The sequence below is a fragment of the Pezoporus wallicus genome, unplaced genomic scaffold (genome assembly GCF_028554395.1).
Source record: "Pezoporus wallicus isolate ANWC-B61680 ecotype Strahan unplaced genomic scaffold, APGP_CSIRO_Pwel_v1 contig_8714, whole genome shotgun sequence".
Classification (NCBI taxonomy): Eukaryota; Metazoa; Chordata; class Aves; order Psittaciformes; family Psittacidae; genus Pezoporus; species Pezoporus wallicus.
The window spans coordinates 1,596,214-1,613,634 of NW_026635695.1; the positions used below are offsets into that span (position 1 = coordinate 1,596,214).

At 43.4% G+C, this 17,421-nt stretch overlaps 1 protein-coding gene across 1 annotated transcript in view; it reads left to right on the top strand.

The window, feature by feature from the left end:
- Positions 1-17,421, top strand: part of SYNPR (synaptoporin) — a 108,260-nt gene that overhangs the window by 77,965 nt on the left and 12,874 nt on the right. The window contains exon 3 of the mRNA XM_057397366.1: positions 635-759. Coding sequence (XP_057253349.1) covers positions 635-759 — 125 coding nt within the window. The remainder of the gene's footprint in view (positions 1-634; positions 760-17,421) is intronic.

Here is a 17,421-nt window from a genome sequence, read left to right on the forward strand (position 1 = left end):
TTTATTTATATCCCCCCCCCTCCGCATTTTGGTGTCAGTTTACTGCAGCTCTACAGCCATGTTGGCTTATAGTAGTCATTTAGGAAAAAAAAAATAAGTATTGTGGGGTTTTTGCCAAATCATAACAGAAATGGAAGAGGGACAGCGTGATTCTCTGTTTTGCTGTGTAATGGGATGGTGGCCACATGAGCTGTCTTGGTCTACTATTGCTACTCCTGGTTGCTCCTTCTAAATACTTCTGCCAGTGTTTTATTCGGGTTAAGACTGATTCATTCTGCTCAGTCAATATTCATCCTTCTCTTGTCCAAGCTTGTCTGTCAGTGGGATGATTTAAATAGCCTGCCTGGGTTGTGAATCCCAAATGGGGTTCAAAACAGGAGGGGAGGGCTGAGATGCCTGGCACAGTCAAATGGTGATGTTTGTGTCTACTTTTGGCAGCAGAGCTTCATGTTTTGTGGTTCTTTTTATTTGCTCTTGGGAAGGGTGCATTAGTGTCATGCAATGCTTTGAGTGCATGGAGTGATGGATAGACCTGACCTGAGGGGGCTGGTGCTGCAGCAAGAGCTGCTGCATGGATCTGATTGTGGGGGTTGCTGAAATGAAATAAAACAAAAATGTTGTTTGTTTTTGACAGCTTTTTGCAATCTTTGCATTTGCAACATGCGGTGGGTACTCTGGAGAGCTGCGCCTCAGTGTGGACTGTGCAAACAAGTCAGAGAGTGACCTCAACATTGACATAGCCTTTGCCTACCCCTTCAGGTAACCCGGCTTGCTTCGTGGTGGTTTGCTTGCAGGCAGGCATTCAGGGCTGATGTGAAGCCCATTTTCAGTGGGGTTTCCCATCATTTATAGCAGGTTTTGATAAAACACTGAATCCGGGGCTCCAAGGTATTCCTCACAATGTTGTTTAATGCTCCGGGTGTGCATGAGGGATGCATTTGGCTAGACCTGATGCGGATGGGGCTACAGGAACCTCTGGGGAATGAGAGCGTAGTGAAGGAGAAGAGAGCAGTGGTGAGCATACAGAGCTGTGTAAAGGCCAGGACAGCCCAGAGAATGGAAAAAGGAAAGCAAGGAAAAGGAACAAAACGGCATTGGCCCAAGAGTAAAATGTGGATAATGTATATATTAACTGTAGTGTAGCTATTAACTAAGCTGGAAATGTGGGAGGATTCCCAATGATTGGAGGAGCAAAGATCTGGAAGAGCTACTCCATGGGGAAGGGGAAGCAAAACTCAAAGCAAGTTTGAACTATAATGTTGAAATGCTTTTAAAAATTCCGCTAATTGCCTCTCTGCATCTCTTGGTGCCTGAATGCTTTAAACCTTGGAATCTAGTGAATTGGGAAACGGTTTTTCTTATTTAAGTATGTCTGAAAGCTGTAATGAGTTAAATATACATATAAATACATATATTTATATTAAAAATGTTCATGTTATTTAGGATCCTGCTTCGACAGAACGTCCAGCGTCTTCTGCTTTTAAAGATGTCAAGTCCACTCTAGAAACCTTTCACGTCTGTAAAAGTGATTTCTTTGAGGAATTGAGATGATTAAGAAAATGCATAATCCAATCTCAAGTCTAGTGCACTATGACTCAAATTATTTTGCTTCCTTGTGTGATCATATCCTGCTTTGCCTATGATTGCTATGCACAGACCAGATGTAATAGCATCCACTTCTTTTAACATGTGCTAAAATGCAGAAGTTTCCAAACAGAAAAAACTGAACTTGATGCTTTTATTTTATTTATTACTCCGAAGAGGCACATTTCCTGGTATTACAAATGTTTATTTTTTTGTCTTTAACTTGTCTGAATTTTCTTTCATTTCTGCTTAGTATGCATGAGATGGATCCTGAAAATTGAGTTGTATGAATTTGTAATTTGATTCACTTCCAAATAGGTCATTTCTCCAGCATTTGTTACAGATTACACCCTACAGTAAAGTGCTTTTAGTTTGCATGATTATGAAATAGTACTTTATGTAAAAAGTTAATAAAATAGGAGTAGCCAGAAAGTATTTCTTGGCGTTTTACAAGGCACAACGACTACTGCTCCTGGAAGGAAGTGACTGGGGTCTGCGGTTTCCCACAGTTTTGCTAATCAGAAAACTGGAAATAATTGCTGCGTAATTGTGTTGTTCTAGCATGTTGGAAAGATGATTCAAAATAAGGTTTATTTGCAGAAGGGATCCAACTGGGGCTGTAGCTGGTCCTTGAACTGTGTGGCTCCCAGCTGTGGCTGAACGTGCTCAGCATGCACAGTGTAAGACATCTACAGTAGGATGGCTGGCCACATAGTATAGATATACCTGTAATTTGCAGGTGAGAAGGGAGATGACATTTAGCCAGCTGGTGTTTTATAGAGTTTATTTGCCAAGAGTTTAATCACAGAATCATAGAATAGTTTGGGTTGGAAAGGATCTTAAGATCTTCCAGTTCCAACACCCTGCCATGGGTAGGAACACCTCACACTAAACCGTGTCACCTAAGATTCCATCCAACCTGGCCTTGAACACTGCCAGGGATGGAGCATTCACAACTCCCTTGGGAGAGGCATGAAGATACTCGGTTCTTGTGCAGTTTGGAACTTCCATGCAAACTTGAGGCACCCGCAAGAAGTGCCCAAAGATGTACAGACTATGTGGGGTAGCAGATGTGTGCCTGGAAAATCCGGCCCAGTGCTGCATGTGGAACTTGGTGTTATTTTACTGTTTTGTCTAAATATTCTTGTGACTTCCTCATGAACTTGCTCTTTCTGCTTTTCTCCTGTGCTGCTTCAACAGAATGGGGAAGGCTTGCTCTAAAACCAGAAGTGAGATTAGTTGGGAAAGGTAACGTCTCTTAGAGCAGTTGATACCCCTGAAAAAAAGTGGGCACATTACAAATTCAGGGTCCCTCATCAGATGCGACCCTGAAGCTCATTTGCCAGCAAGGGCATGTAGGCTTTGTAGGTAGGATGAATTTCCCACCAGCTGTCTTGCATCCAGGTCTGAATAAATCCGTATTCACGTGGCGTTTTCCTTTCAAATGCCTTCAGTGCTCTGATTTTTGGCTGACAGCTAGGGGAGGTGTAGGTGGAAGGAGAGATACTGCTGAGCATCTGACACGGCAGTGCTGTTGTGGCTGTCAGTAACGACACTGAAGCAGTCAAGGACCTGAGCGCTGCTTTGAGCTGTGCCTTCCAGCATGACTTGAAACAAAGAAAGCCATGCTACCAGCTGCTTTCATTCCTGCTGCTGCGAGTCTGAGGTTATGTTTTCTTCTAGAAGTTGAACTGCTAGACCTTGGCTACTTGATAACGAATGTCAAGCGCTTTAAGCAAGTAAACAAAATTGTAAGGCTCAACAGGACAGCTTGGCAAAGCGAGAGGGCTTGGATTCTTTGGGAATGAGATTGAAGGAGCCTGCAAATCTCCTATTAAGGCAAGATGGGAACAGTGAGGGAGTTTTTCAGACTGAAAAGGGGAAGGTCATACTTTTGGCCATGTGCTTCTGGCGCACATCACTTTTGATGGGATCTGGGGATGTGTAATTAAAACATACCATTTGCCAAGCTGACTTCAAACCAGTGATTCATGTAGCTTCAGCCCAGTTCTGAATGTACTGAAGGACTGCACTCCACAGCAGGTAGCTCCAGATGCTTCTGCAAAGCAAGGAGCATCTCCATATTGCCTTATTGAGTTTCTCAGCCCCAACCTACAAGCTGCAAAAGTCTCCAGCAAACAATATAAATGAATTCAAGGGAAATTATGAGTTCCACCAGATGGGGAGTTTTGAAGGGTACAGTTAAAAAAATCAAGACAAATACGATAAAATTATAGTTGGCTCATGCATTACCTTACTGCTGTTGTAACTGTGGCAGCAGGAACTTGCGAAGCACCAAAAAAACCCCTCAAAGAAACCCCCTATACAAGATAGTTGCTTCTCACTTCTGCCAGAATCCAATCCTTTTCCCAGTTTAATCCTGCTTCTCTGGTATCACTGCTGAGTAACTGAACCTAAATCTGGCTCCACCATCTCTCCTGGAATATGAGGTGAGGTGTATGCCTTTCCATTTTTAACTACACTGATTCATTTAAGCTTCCTGTAACCCACATCCGTGACCCAATATTCAACCAGTAATATGCAAAGAAACCTGTAGTCCAAACCCTACACCCTCCAGCTGTGTCTCCTGGAGCTCTGCCATGCTTTTCTGCGTATTCTGCCATAACTTCCATGCCCAAACTGATATTCATAAGGCTGCTTCAAATAATCACCTGGTGTTTTCTATCATTATTGCCTGATTCTAGTTTTATGGCAAAGGATTTCTTTGCCTCTTCATGCTTTTAAACATAAACCAGCCTTTTTTTCTGGGTACCTGTATACGTATTTCAAAAGTTCTATGAGTTTGTCTGTCTATGAATATGGACCAAACTTCCCTGCTTGCACACTAATAGTTTTTCTCAGCAGTAGGATCTGTGCCTGCTATATTGCCTATTGCAAATTTGGCACACATTAAGATAGTCATCAGCTTGACCCTCATTCCAGAAACGATTCTTTGAGTGGAGAAAAAAATGATCAGCATCTTGGAATTATTTGTTTCTCTCGCAGTCCATCACCCTTTCAGATTGGATTTGTTACTCATCCAAGTGCCCTGAAGCAATATTTTTTTCTGTAGTAAGGGTTCTGGTGAAGGTCCTATTTGTTTATTTTTAATTATTTCTTCTGATCCCAGCAATGTTTTTATCATGTACTTTGCTATTTGTAGGTTTTACTTTCAGGGTGAGTAGTACACCTACTGTGCACTGCAACGGGGAAAAGCGTTTCAAGACAGTCCTGTAAGTGTGCTGTCTCTTAAGTGTTGAGGCAGATCTCGAGCTAAAATCTCTTTGCCTTTAGCTTTTGGAGGTGCTTTAGCCCAGCCTACATACACAGGGTATTCCCAAGTTGAATGGAAACTCGTTTGGAATTTGTGTATTGCCTATTCTTGTGGCACTCATCTTGCAAGCTGCTTGGAAAATATTGGCCCAGAGGGTTACATGATTAGATTTTAAATACAGTCTCACCTAAACCAATGGTTAAGTATGTGCATAGGTGTTAGGAGAATTGAGCCTACTGGAGAGTAAGAGTCTGTTAGGAGAATAGGTACTAGTAGGACAGAATGGGGCTGTTTTATGGTGCTAACATGAGAGCCTGTTGCAAGAATAGGTCTGTGCACATCTCCATATCACAACAGTGAGGAAAAGAAAGGTTGTTTTCCATTTCATTTTAAATCACCTCTTAGTATGTTTCCAGGGCGTTAGTAAAACTGCCTCTTGAAATAATCCTTGCTTCTGAAGGAAAAGGAAATTGTATCTCATGGGAGCTTTTCATTTACCCTCTAAGCATCACATTTGGATAAAGACATTCCAATTGAGCACCCTTTAAAGTGTATGCCTCATCTGCAGGCAATGGGTTCCATTTGAAATATGACAGCCAGATCTAAATTGCCTACTTAGAAGCTGCAGATGATAATTAAGGAGTAAGCTAACTCTTTCTGCTTTGCAACTAACTTTTTTTGGAAAAAACCTCTGATAACAGCACATTTGTGTGCCAGAGTGTGCTAGCCTTTTTTTATTATTATTATCCATTTGCAGTAAATCTTGCTTCAGAATTCAGTGAAAAACCATCTTGGCCAAAAGATTATAAATATCTATTATAGGCTGGGAGACCAGGAGCTGCTGATTAATAAGTCTTCAAAAACAACGTAGTTGCCTGCAATGCTGCCTTTCAGGCAACTATGGCAGGCCCTCCTCCGAGCTGCCTTGGGCTGCTGTAGCAGGTGAGGGTGGGAGGTAGGAAGGAATGAAGTCATCTAGTCAGTTAAACTACCTAAGGTTCATGTTTTATTTTGCACACGTTCATCACACAAAAGATGCTCCTTTTGCAAAGGCAAATTGTAGCCTCCTAACGCTTGTGTGGGTAGACAGAAGCGGAGGTTGCACTAGCTCCAGCTGTGCTCTGTGCCAAAACGTAATGCCCACTTCCCAGGTGGATTTGGCAGCTCCTGGGAAGGTGAGAGGCGCTGGTTAAACTCTGCATGACCCATTCCAGCTTAATGGAGGGAGAAATCGCCATCCTGAAAGTCCTTGAATTAAAAAGTCCTTAGATTAAAGCCTGGTGTGTTTTGAAAAGCTGTGCTTTAGCACAAAGAGAAGATACAGGGATGCTCAGGTGAAGTTCAGCAGCAAAGACCATAAGCTGCCTGGTCCCTTCCAGCTCTGCAATCAATTGTTCTATGAAAGCTGCATCAATTTAGTCCCTTTTCTTGCTGAACTGTGACCACCTCATCTAGCGCTACAGATCTGGGGTTACAATCTGGACTGAAAAGTAAAGGTGTTCAATAGTACATCAGCAAAGCTGGAAATTTGCAGCAATACCTCAACTATATAAAATGGCTCTTTAGGATGGGCTGGGTCATGGCTTTAATTAGCTTCTTCCACAACAGTTTCAGACCTGGTTCTCAACAGTGCTTTCTATACCTAATTTTGACCTCTGGTTGAATAGATTTGGCTAGCAAGGACTTTTAGGTTTTAACTACTGTTAGTAGAAACTGTAAATGATGTGAGTGAGGAGTCTAATGTTGTATCCTGCTGAGCAAAATTCAGGAAATAAATCCTTCAGGATACAAATATCTCTAATTGTGACGCCTTCACAAAAGTCCCTTCATATTTAATTATGACCTAATGATGCAAAGCAGACTGAAACATTGAGATGTATTTTTTTACTAGGAAATAGAGATTTTAGGGGTTTTTTTTAGCTGTGATTTCTACATTCCGGGAATTTCTAACGCTGTCCAGGAAATTGTAGCTCAATTTTTCCAAAATATTTTCTTTCCAATGGAAACCCAGTAAAAATATTGTATTCCATAGCGACATGAACACGAGAACTTTGACTTATTTAAAGTATGGCCCCAGTACAATTCTTCCCTGATGGTGAAGGTATCGGAGACCTTTGTCTAGTTTTTGTACTGGAACAAATCTATAAGCAACATGCATGTGGAGCTCACATAGGCAGTCTGAGCACTCTGATCAATAAGCCAATAAGCTTAGAGCTGTTTGATCTCACATTGTCTCCCGAGCAGAGGAAAAGGTGATCCAGGCCTGCAGAATGAATGTTTCTTTTCAGCTTTGAATGAACATAGTTTTTTAATGGGAAAGAATATTTCACTTTTTTTGCAGCCAGCTCTGTTTTTTATTAATAGAAAGTTCAAACTGAAACAGGGGAAGTTCAGATTGGATATAAGGAAGAAGTTCTTTACTGCGAGGGTGGTGAGGCACTGGAATGGGCTGCCCAGAGAAGAGGTGAATGCTCCATCCCTGGCAGCGTTCAAGGCCAGGCTGGGCAGAGCCTTGGGCAATATGGTCTAGTGTGAGGCATCCAGGGATTAGAACTAGATGATCTTTAGGTCTTTTCCAACCCAAACCATTCTATGAATGCCATAATTCAGAGCCCTGATAGGATTTTTATTCACTTGTGCATAGCTACAGACTACTGAAGTAATTAAAATCTGCAAATCAGTGCTCTCCAGTATTTATGAGTCTTTAAGGACCATGCTAACTGTGGAAATAATGTCTTTAGACCAGGAAGATAGTAGAATGGGAGAAAATGTCTATGCTTTCGTACTTGGACAGCCATGGTCTGCAGTAGTGGATGTCTACAGTCACACAATGTACAATTTAATTCCTGTTATCAGGGAGTTTGATGAAATCATTGCTGGTCTGATTAAAACTGATAAAGTAAGGGTGACTGTGGCTTTTCTAGTTTTGAGTGTCTCTTCCTGACCCCAATTACAGTCTTCAAATCCCACTTCGTAGTAATCAAGATTGGCAACTTGGCCAAAGAATGGTTACTACTGACGGTTTGCACTTTTGTTCAAACTGTGGATAAATACAAGTACCCTTTTCCCACTAGTGAGCAAGTGGGAGATGCCTTCAGGCACTTGACGCTTTGTTCCTGCATGAGATTTAGATAGAACTACCTGTGGTCTGATACAGTCACATCTTTGCCTTCTCTTTGAGTAGCACAATGGATGCATTGTGTTGTATGAAGGAAGAAATATCTACCACTCTCACAACTTGCTAGATGCTCAGAATAGCTTTGCTTCTGTGCCGACTATTCTGTACACAGACAAGAAGCCAAAGCTGAAGGGTGGCTACACAAGTGGCAAAATCTTTGCTCAGTCATTTTTGTTGCTCGTGTGTTGGGCTGTGTACAATGATACACCGCATGAATGAGTCAGAGAAGGTCTGGCTGCCAATATGTGTAAAACTGTGAAGTCCCTGGTCCATTGCACAACCAGGTAGAGGCTGATTGCTCCAGTCAGTGCGATTGTCCCAGAGCAGCAGCTCTGCACACAAAATAACTTTTCCAGATCATAGAATCATGGCATGGTTTGAGTTGGAAGGGACCCTAAAGCTCATCCAGTCCCAACCCCCTGCCATGGGCAGGGACACCTTCCACTAGAGCAGCTTGCTCCAAGCCCCTGTGTCCAACCTGACCTTGAACACTGCCAGGCATGGGACAGCCACAGCTTCTCTGGGCACCCTGTCCCAGCGCCTCAGCATCCTCACAGGGTGCTTCTTCCTAATACCTCATCTAAATCTACCTTCTTTCTATTCAAAGCCAGATGTTGAGGTCTTCTCAGTTGCCACTATCCTCTGTATTCTCAGTTTCTAGTTTGCAGTTTTTAATCCCTTAAAGCCTGAAGCAAACATGTCCTTGAATGCTGAATTGAGGCCATAGAGGAGGTTTGTCTTTACAGCCTTTCAGACTGGTCAGCTGCTGTCTTCTGTTATGAACATCCATGCACAAACATTGCATGGACACAAGGCTCATGGATACACAGCTGGCTGGGAAGTAAATGGGGAGGGGAAAGTGCTAGCAGCTTTCTGGAGATGGTGTCTGCTGCAGAGAAGGGAGTTCTGCTTCTTAAAGCTTCTACAATTAGATAGAGATTTTCTCTTGGCTTCAAAACAATTGGATTCTTGATGAATTTGGGTGGTATTGATCCTGATGTGCTTATTTTCTTTCATAGAAGCTATATTTTATACTTAACACTGTTCTGGTGACAGAAAAAAAATTCATTCATTGGTACTCTAGACAGAATTTGTTCTTAAAGTGGAAGTCACTTTTGGGGTTGTTAACATATGCAGCTTTTTCACCATTTGAATTTTTAATATATATTCATGACTAGTCTCTGCAGTATTGTGTGGTGATGCTGTTTTATCTGTGCCTGCCACAAAGGCTTTTGCTAAAAGTCAGGCTTTTTACAACTTCCCTTTCAAATTTCTTTTTGCACATTTTCATGCTGCCTGTACAGAAACAAATCAAAGCAGAAACCCTTCAGCTTTGCTTTGTTTGGCATTTGGTTCCATACAGCAGACAATGAGGGGACAATCAAACCCATCCTTTGCCTTTTCCCTGCTCCTGAATGTTCGTTCACTGAGTAGCAGCACTGAAGGTTTCCCCAGGATCGTAGGAAACTGAAGAGTCTGCTCTCACATATGGCTTCTACATGAATTTATTTGCCAAGAGTTTAATCATAGGATCACAGAATAGTTTGGATTGGAGAGGACCTTAAGATCATCAAGTTTCACCCCCCTGCCATGGTTAGGGACACCTCGCACCTAAACCATGTCACCCAAGACTCCAATATTTCTTCTTTTTCAATGGACTCTGGAGACAGTGGGCATCTGACCCCATCCAGCATAGCCCCACTAAGTGAGGTACCTCTCACTGTCTTGTTTGGATTCCCAGAAGCAATGTTTCATGGGTTTTAAAGAATAAAGGTGCCAGTGGTTTGTCCACAGATCCAACAGCAGATCCACAGTTCTACCTTAGCTCCTGTCCTTGTGCTGCTCAGCCTTTAATTTTGCTCACTGCTCCCTGGGAAAAGGATTTAACATGTACTTGGAATGTAAATGTTTTGACTGGGAGTTTTATTGGTGTCATGCCGTAAAACTCTACAGAGGATTTAATTTGATTGCTTTAAGTGCCTTAGGACAACATATTTGGGAAAATTATAATTAAAATACAAAATTAAAATTAAAATACAATACAAAGGAAGAAATAGTTGCTGTATCTTCTGCACTTGCATTTATCTCAGCTGGTCTTGGAGGGAAAATTGCTGCTTTCAGGGTTTATAGACCTAGTTTAATTGTATGTGAACCCTGCTTTTCACAGGGCAAAGGATTTATACTTTCATGTGTTTCTGGCTGAACATTAGATGATGCCCAAGAATTTAGATTGATTTTACATGGTGTTCATGTTTGATTGTGGAAGGCAAGGTGGATTGGAGGTAGCATGAATGTTGTGAACCAATGCGAGCAGCAGCAGAGCACGCAGGAAAGAGGGGCTCAGCAGTCCCACATTTCTCCATGCAAGAACACTGCCCAGGGATTTGATACATCCATTTCTCAGAAATGGTCTTATTATATTCAATGGCTGTGTTTTAGGCCTTTGTTTTGTGCTTTCTGCTGCTTATGTTATATCTCTAGTTTTTTTGATTTTTGTAGATCTTTCTTTAAATGGAAGTTTTTGTTCTGTTCTAACACAGGTTTGTTAATCAGGAAGCTGATTCCTGTGCCTGTCTAGATGAGAGGGCAGCAGGAGGAACATAAGAGCTATGAGTTGAATAAGGATCTCATGGTGGGACCAGCCAATGTTGGACAGTTGTTTATGTGGCAATGCTTGTGGTGTTTCCAGGCTTCATAATTTGTGTTGTTCCGTTGACACGATGACTTGTCGTAAGATAACCCAGGTTTACCTTCCTCCAGAGGTAGCAGCTAAACTTCCCAGTGACTAGGAAGTGGTTCACTCCAAGAAAATAGCTCAGTGAAGGGGAATCGGAGCAATGCCACTAATCTGTATCAAAAAGAATGCCAGTTCTGGATTTGAGAGGTTATTTGGGTTTGTAAAGACCAGTGGAGTATGCCTTTGAGCACTGTGTTCTGCGTGCATAGCAAGGAAAAGCATGTGTTTCTGAGAAGAGCTGTGAAAATATCTCAGGAGATAAATCTGGGTCTGGATGTAGGCTTGGAAGTGGGGTTGGGATCACCCACTCAGCTTTCTGAGCACTCACGGCGGCGCGTGTTCTATAACGAGCCGGTTTATTTCTTTTTTGGTGCTACGATGGAGTACTAGGGTTTGCACTACTGCTACGTGCGCAGTCTGGGGAGGTTCATTGCTATGGCTGGCACACACCCAGAATGGTTCTTCCTCCAGGAGCGCAATGAAACTGTCCAAGACCTTTGTGAACCCAGTCCTTGGGAGTGGGTCCTGCAAGAGGGATGCCAAGCTGCGAATGTGGCGATGATGCCCTCCCCACTGCTGTGGTTGTCCCTATTCCAATGTCTTTAGACCCCATCTTCAGAAGGGTTTTGTAGCTTTCTGGAGACCTGAGCACCTTGTAGGGTCTCTGATTTCCTGTGTTAAGAGATGCGAGATGGAGCAGAGGATGTGCCTGTTGCTCCAAGCTGCCTGTGCTGGGGGAATTACCACCTCTCCCAGCGCAACACTCACAGTGTGGGGTGTTGAGACAGCAACTGTGGCTGACAGCTTGTCCTGTTAAAAACAGCACTGTAGGGAAATAGTATTGACCAAATGTTTTCACAACAGCTATGTGTGAGTGAGGGCTGGGAACCTGGCAAGTTAGAAATTAAAAATATGGGAGGGGGAATATTTATGGGGAGAGGGAGAATATTTTCAGTTATTTTGACTGGACACAAACCAGAAGGGAATATAGGTTACTAGAGCTTTCCTGGTTACCTTCCCTGCAATACCTTCTGGGTGTTTTAGTGATGCTGCTCTGAACATGCTTTTGGATAGGTATAAGCCACTAAAGGCAGCTGTGACCAAGGGGAGATCTTTAGGATGCACAAAACTCCAGGACAGGAGTTAGGAATAAATCTTTTCAAGATGAAGTATATATTTGTGTGAATCTACTGGTTGTGTTGAATACTTTGACAGAGATATGGACTTTGGGATACTTTTTGGAAGAAACTAAGAGGTTTCATTAAGAGAACAGCGGTTCAATGTTAATACTTTCAAATATCTTTGATCAGCAAACCTTATTCTTTCTTCCTTTAGAAAGCAAGGAAACAAAAGAGCAAAGTTAGATTGCCGAGTCAACTGAATAAGGTTAGTTTTGCTTCCTATCTCCAGAGAAAAATGAATTGATGTTGTAAGGGTAGGGATGTAACATGCTGCTGCTCTGAAAGGGGAGGAGATTTGGTAGAGGAGAGTTCTGAAGGCACCTTTGGATGCTGGGCAGTCTCAAGGGGTGTTGATTCTAGGGGCTGGTAAAGTGAGGTATGGACTATTGCTGGGATGCTTGGGGAGTATTGATAAGCATCTCCCAGTTTCAAATGGCTGTGGCATATGCAGGCAGCACTGGGATGTGCATCGTGGCAGATGGGCAGTGGGAAAGGTGGGGGATGGGAATGCTGGAGTACATGGTAATTTGTTCATCCTGGGAAAAGAGCTGTTAGAGAGCAGGCCTGGAATGAGAAACAGCCTTGTCACTGTTAGCAAAGGAGTAGACAACTCTTGTTTTGCCAGGGTATTATAGGTGTAGAGGGGCCAGGAAACAGCTACCTCTGTGGTACCTGTTGTCCCACTGCTGAGCTAAGCCCATCACATCACAATAGCTGTGCAGGGCTCTATTAACATTTCAGTTCTTTGGCTTGGAAGGGTTGAAATCAGCATTAATGACTTCAAGCAGTTCAAATGTGGTATTAACAGGCTGGCTGCCTCAAAAAGGGACTAATTTCAACAGCTTTAGTGTGCCTGCGTGCAAAGATTCCAATCTTACGGGAATTGGTGGATAATGGTTCATAATTGGCAATAAAATATGGACTTGAGGGCAACTGCTTAGCAGTGGCTCCCTCTGCAAGAGTTTGTGGTGTGTGTGAGAGCTTGTTGTGTGGCTTCATTGCTGCAGGGTTCAGATTTAGCACTGAACATGTGGGGATGTCCAACACAGGGGGGAAATGTTCTTTGCAGTGAGGAGCACTGTGTGCGTTGCTTCCTGTTTCAAAACAGGCTGTGAAGAGGGTTGGGAGAGTCAATGGACCTCAATTCCTTTAAAGAAAAGACCTTTCCTCCTTGGGCAGATTCCTACATCCACCTGCATATTAAAGGTTACTTTTAAAGTATTTTTCTTAATACACATAATATCTCCACAGAAGTCTTATGGGAATGTGCTCTGCTCTGAGAGGAAAGGCTCCCATTTATTGGTCTTCCTCCACTAAACCTATGAAAAAATACACATTTGGCAGGTTGAGAAGGGGCATGTGCCCAGGTACTGGCTGATTGGAAGCAGCAATGTGACAGCACATCAACATAGTCCTCTGAAACAAGAGAGCCACAGTATTTCCAGGGCTAACTAAAAGAAATGCCTTTTTATCCCAGAGAAAGGAAGGCAAAACCCCTGTCATGTTCTTATGCCTCGATGGAGCATTTGACTTGCTATAAGGGGCCTTGTGCATCTCAGCATTTTACTACTGCATTTTGAAATTTTGTTTTTCTCTTATTTTGGAGATTTGGATCAACATTTCACAACAAATTCCTTCTCAAGAACTACCTGCACTAACCGATTTCCAGTGGTGTATTTCTCTCATTGCTTTACAGACAATAAATACAATTGACAGTTTGACTACCAGAAACAAGTGAGGGGGAAATAAAGCCCAAGGAAAGGATAATGGATCTCTGGGTTTTTGCAAGCACATGTGTGGGTGTTGTAGATTTTGTTCAAGCACGTTGTAGATGGGTTAGGGGGTGGAATACAAGATGCTATTTTCAGAAAATAGGACAACCTGCCAAAACAGCCTTTTTTTAGATTATTTTTATTTTTATTTTCACTTGTTCTTCACCACATCCTAGTAAAGGAATGGAGAAACCGTAACCCCCATTGAGAATTTTTGGAGGCAGAGCTTTATCTGTTATTTATTAATCCAGGCACTGATCAAAGCCCAGGAGAGGAAATCTGTGCCGGTTCATCAATAATACTTGAGCGCATACTTGGCATTAATTACATGTTCTGTTGGTTTCAAGTCTAATCCCTGTGTGCACTGCTGAAGGGGGAGGTTTTGTGAGTCAGACAAGATTAGATCACTTGGGTGCATGCTCTTCTGTGCCTGCTGTCAGAGTGGGACCTGGGACAAGACTGGTCTTTGGGGTGGCTGGCTCTGACCGTATCTCTGGTCAAAGATCATGAGGTGGACTAAGCTGCCTGGAAAAGAAACAGAGGGGCTATAATTAGCAAATTGTGGCTTGAATACTGTGCTAAAGTAGCTCAGGAAGGAAAGGCAACTTCCCATTTACACAGTGAGAGCAGAGCTTCTGCTCCCCCGCTCCCTTGTAACAGCTGTAGCTTTGTTCAGTGCGTCTGGCTGGATGTATTGTTTTCAGAGCGAGGGTAATTAGTGTCTGAAAATGTAACTGCTCTTTGCTATTGTGGAACAATGTAAAAATGCCTTTTTTTTCCCCAGTGTAAAACATTCCTGCCCTCTTTTGATCTTGTCAAGCTAGACAATACCTCTGTCTTGTCATCATATTTCCCACGGCAACGGAAAGTTTGCCAAATGGTAGGAGCAACCTCAGAAGCCCTTAATTACTGTGACTTCATCAGTGAAACTTGACTGCCTTTGGACTTGCTTCAGATTCAAGTGTATTTGAAGGAATTCAGACCTGGATGGCTTGACAATGATGGCTGCTGTTGGCAAACAGACACAGTGGGTGAAGGGGACAGCGTCGGTAGCGATGAGCAGCAAGCACAACCCCGGTGCCGCTCTGCTGAGTGAGGGGTGCAAGTCACATTCAGGAGTTATCAACTTTATTTCTGAATAAATAATGATATTAGTAAGGCAAAAAGCACCTTCCAGCTTGGTTTTTTGGAGGAACTTGGATGAGGGAAAGGTTTTTAATTACTTTTTCCCCCTCGTCAGGTAGATTTATCACTGGTGTTCCTTACGTGCATTGTCCATCACTCACCGAAAATCACTTCTGCTGATGCAGCCCAGCAGTCTTGTTCAGGTGTCAACCAAGTGCGAAGGGTCACTCTTGGGGCTCCTGCCTTTGTTTAGCAGCTGGAGAGGCAAAGGTGAAACGCAGAGGTGGTGCTGGAGGTAAGAAAAGCAACCGAAGGAAGACATTTGCCAAGGGTGACTTGAAGGAAAAGACAAGGTGTAAAGAATGAGAGATAGGAGGAGGAGGTTAGAGAAGAAGTCAGGAAGTAAGAGAAAGAACAGGTAGTCTTGCATCAAAAGCAGGAAACAGAGGTAGAGGCAATTAGTTTTCCTGAGTCATCACCAAGCCATCCTGCCCCCAGAAAGGCTGACCGAGCAACATCGGTGGAAAAAACAGTTTCTCCCCTAGATGTCATTCCAGATCAAAGAGGTTTTGATCAGTGAGACTGCATTTTCTGTCACTGATCCTCCCCTGCTTTAAAGAAACTTTTCAAACGTATCTTGCAAAGTTAACATCCACCCTAACCACCCCAGGGCTTGGCTCACTCACCTCTCTTCCCTGCCACATCCCCTCTTCCCAGTTCTGAGTCATGGTCTATTTCAGGGGCCCTTTGCACAAGTGAGATCTCAGTTGTTTGGGCAGAGGTGAGGCAGCCACAAGAGGCACTGATTGCTGCACATCCTTCCTAGAGGCTAGGGGAATCAAAAAAGAAAGAGCAAGTGAATAAAAATAACTTGCTGGAAGAAGGCTTCTGTGATCTGGAACTCCTGACAGATGCTTGGCCGTAAAAGCACTGCTGCGAAGATACAAATGCGATGTTAATACATGATCTTTTTTTTTCTGGCTTATCATGATTCAGAACTAAAGTGCAGTTGGGGAAACGGAATAGAAAAGCAAACTGGTCTCAGTTTACTGTGTTTCAGAAAGGTTGGAGGGTTGTTGGTGGTTAGACCGGATGGGGCTGGGGCCAGGCAGAGGGTGGGCAGCAGCTCCCAGTCTAAATCTTGGTAGGAATATTCCTTAAGTTATTTCATCTTTATGTGCAGAAGTTTGAATTGATACTTGTAACACCATGTGTTGCCCAGTAGGCTGTTTCAGGACTTGGGGGGGGGGGGGGCGGTAGGGGAGAAGCAAGACCCTAAAGATGTTTTTTACACAATAAAATGCACACAGAATTGCCTTGGGTTTTGTTCTTTAATTCCCCCAAAGCAAACAAATTGTATTTAATGTAGTTCAGCCCAGTTCTGTAGTGCTTGTGCAAGGAATGTGAGGGCCAGGGCAATTCTCTAAAGCCTGTTTGCAGTATGAGGTGGTAACATAAACCTCATCCCACACCCTGCAGTGGGACCTTAAAAAGGAGCTGTGGTACCTGAGCGTGGCTGTTCAAACACTGCAAAGCTGGTTAATTATTTAAGAACTGGAAAATTGAAGCATTTGGTGGCTTTAGAGAGGGAGAAAAACAGACAAAATCCACCTGACCTTGAAGGCCTTTGTGTTGAGTTGCAAAGTCTGGGCTGATGTGGAGAGCCTGGCTCTGCTGCTGGGTGGGAGCACAGCATGGTCCCCAGCTCTGGCTCTGCACGCTGCCACAGGTATCATCCCTGCTCATGGGCTGGGCGGTGTGTGAAACCTGGCTTAAACCCAGCCTCAAGCCCTGCAGGGACCTAAAGAGGACCATGAGCTCAGCCGCTGGCTGCACAGCATTGCATTCCCAGGGGGAAATAGGGATGGGGCAAAGTTTCTTACCGATCCCCACAAGAGCGTGCCACCGCTTTCAAGTGGTCTCAAACGAGGTTCCCAGTTTTGTTCTGTGCCAATACAGCACCCAAGCAGCCGTGCATGAGGAAAGCAGAGAAAGTTTTCTTTTCAGACCATGCAAATCATGCATTTCAAGTCTTCCCATAATCCTGCTGATGGGTAAAACAAAACAACTTTCTTCCCAGGCTGCAAAGTTGGCATGACAAGCACTAGGAAATCTTACTGCCCTTTTCTCCCCCGCCCTTTAGGAAAGAGCAATAAGCCCTGACAAAAAGCGTGTGTGTACTGATGCCAGGAAGCTTGGAAACCAAGTCAGGAAACTTCCTGGTCATGAGCATTAGAGTCTCTTGTGTGTTCAGAGTTTGCTGAGTTCACGGACAGGAGGCAGCTCGGCCACTGCTCATCTCCACTGTCCAGGCAGACTCTTTCTGTGTTTTCATCCCACCACTTACTATAGCGACAGAAACTCGGGGAAGAAAATGCCTGAAGCAAATAACTAGCATTATGCATCAGCTGCTGATGAAAAGGTTCTGCCTATGTTTGGGTACATTTAGTTTGGACCAGGAAATGCAGAAAGTCATGCAATCCTCAAATGTCCATTAATCCACCTCTGTGATTTCTACTGCGGGTGTTTTGTTTTCCTCAAGGGACCTAACTTTTTATTTAGTCATATAT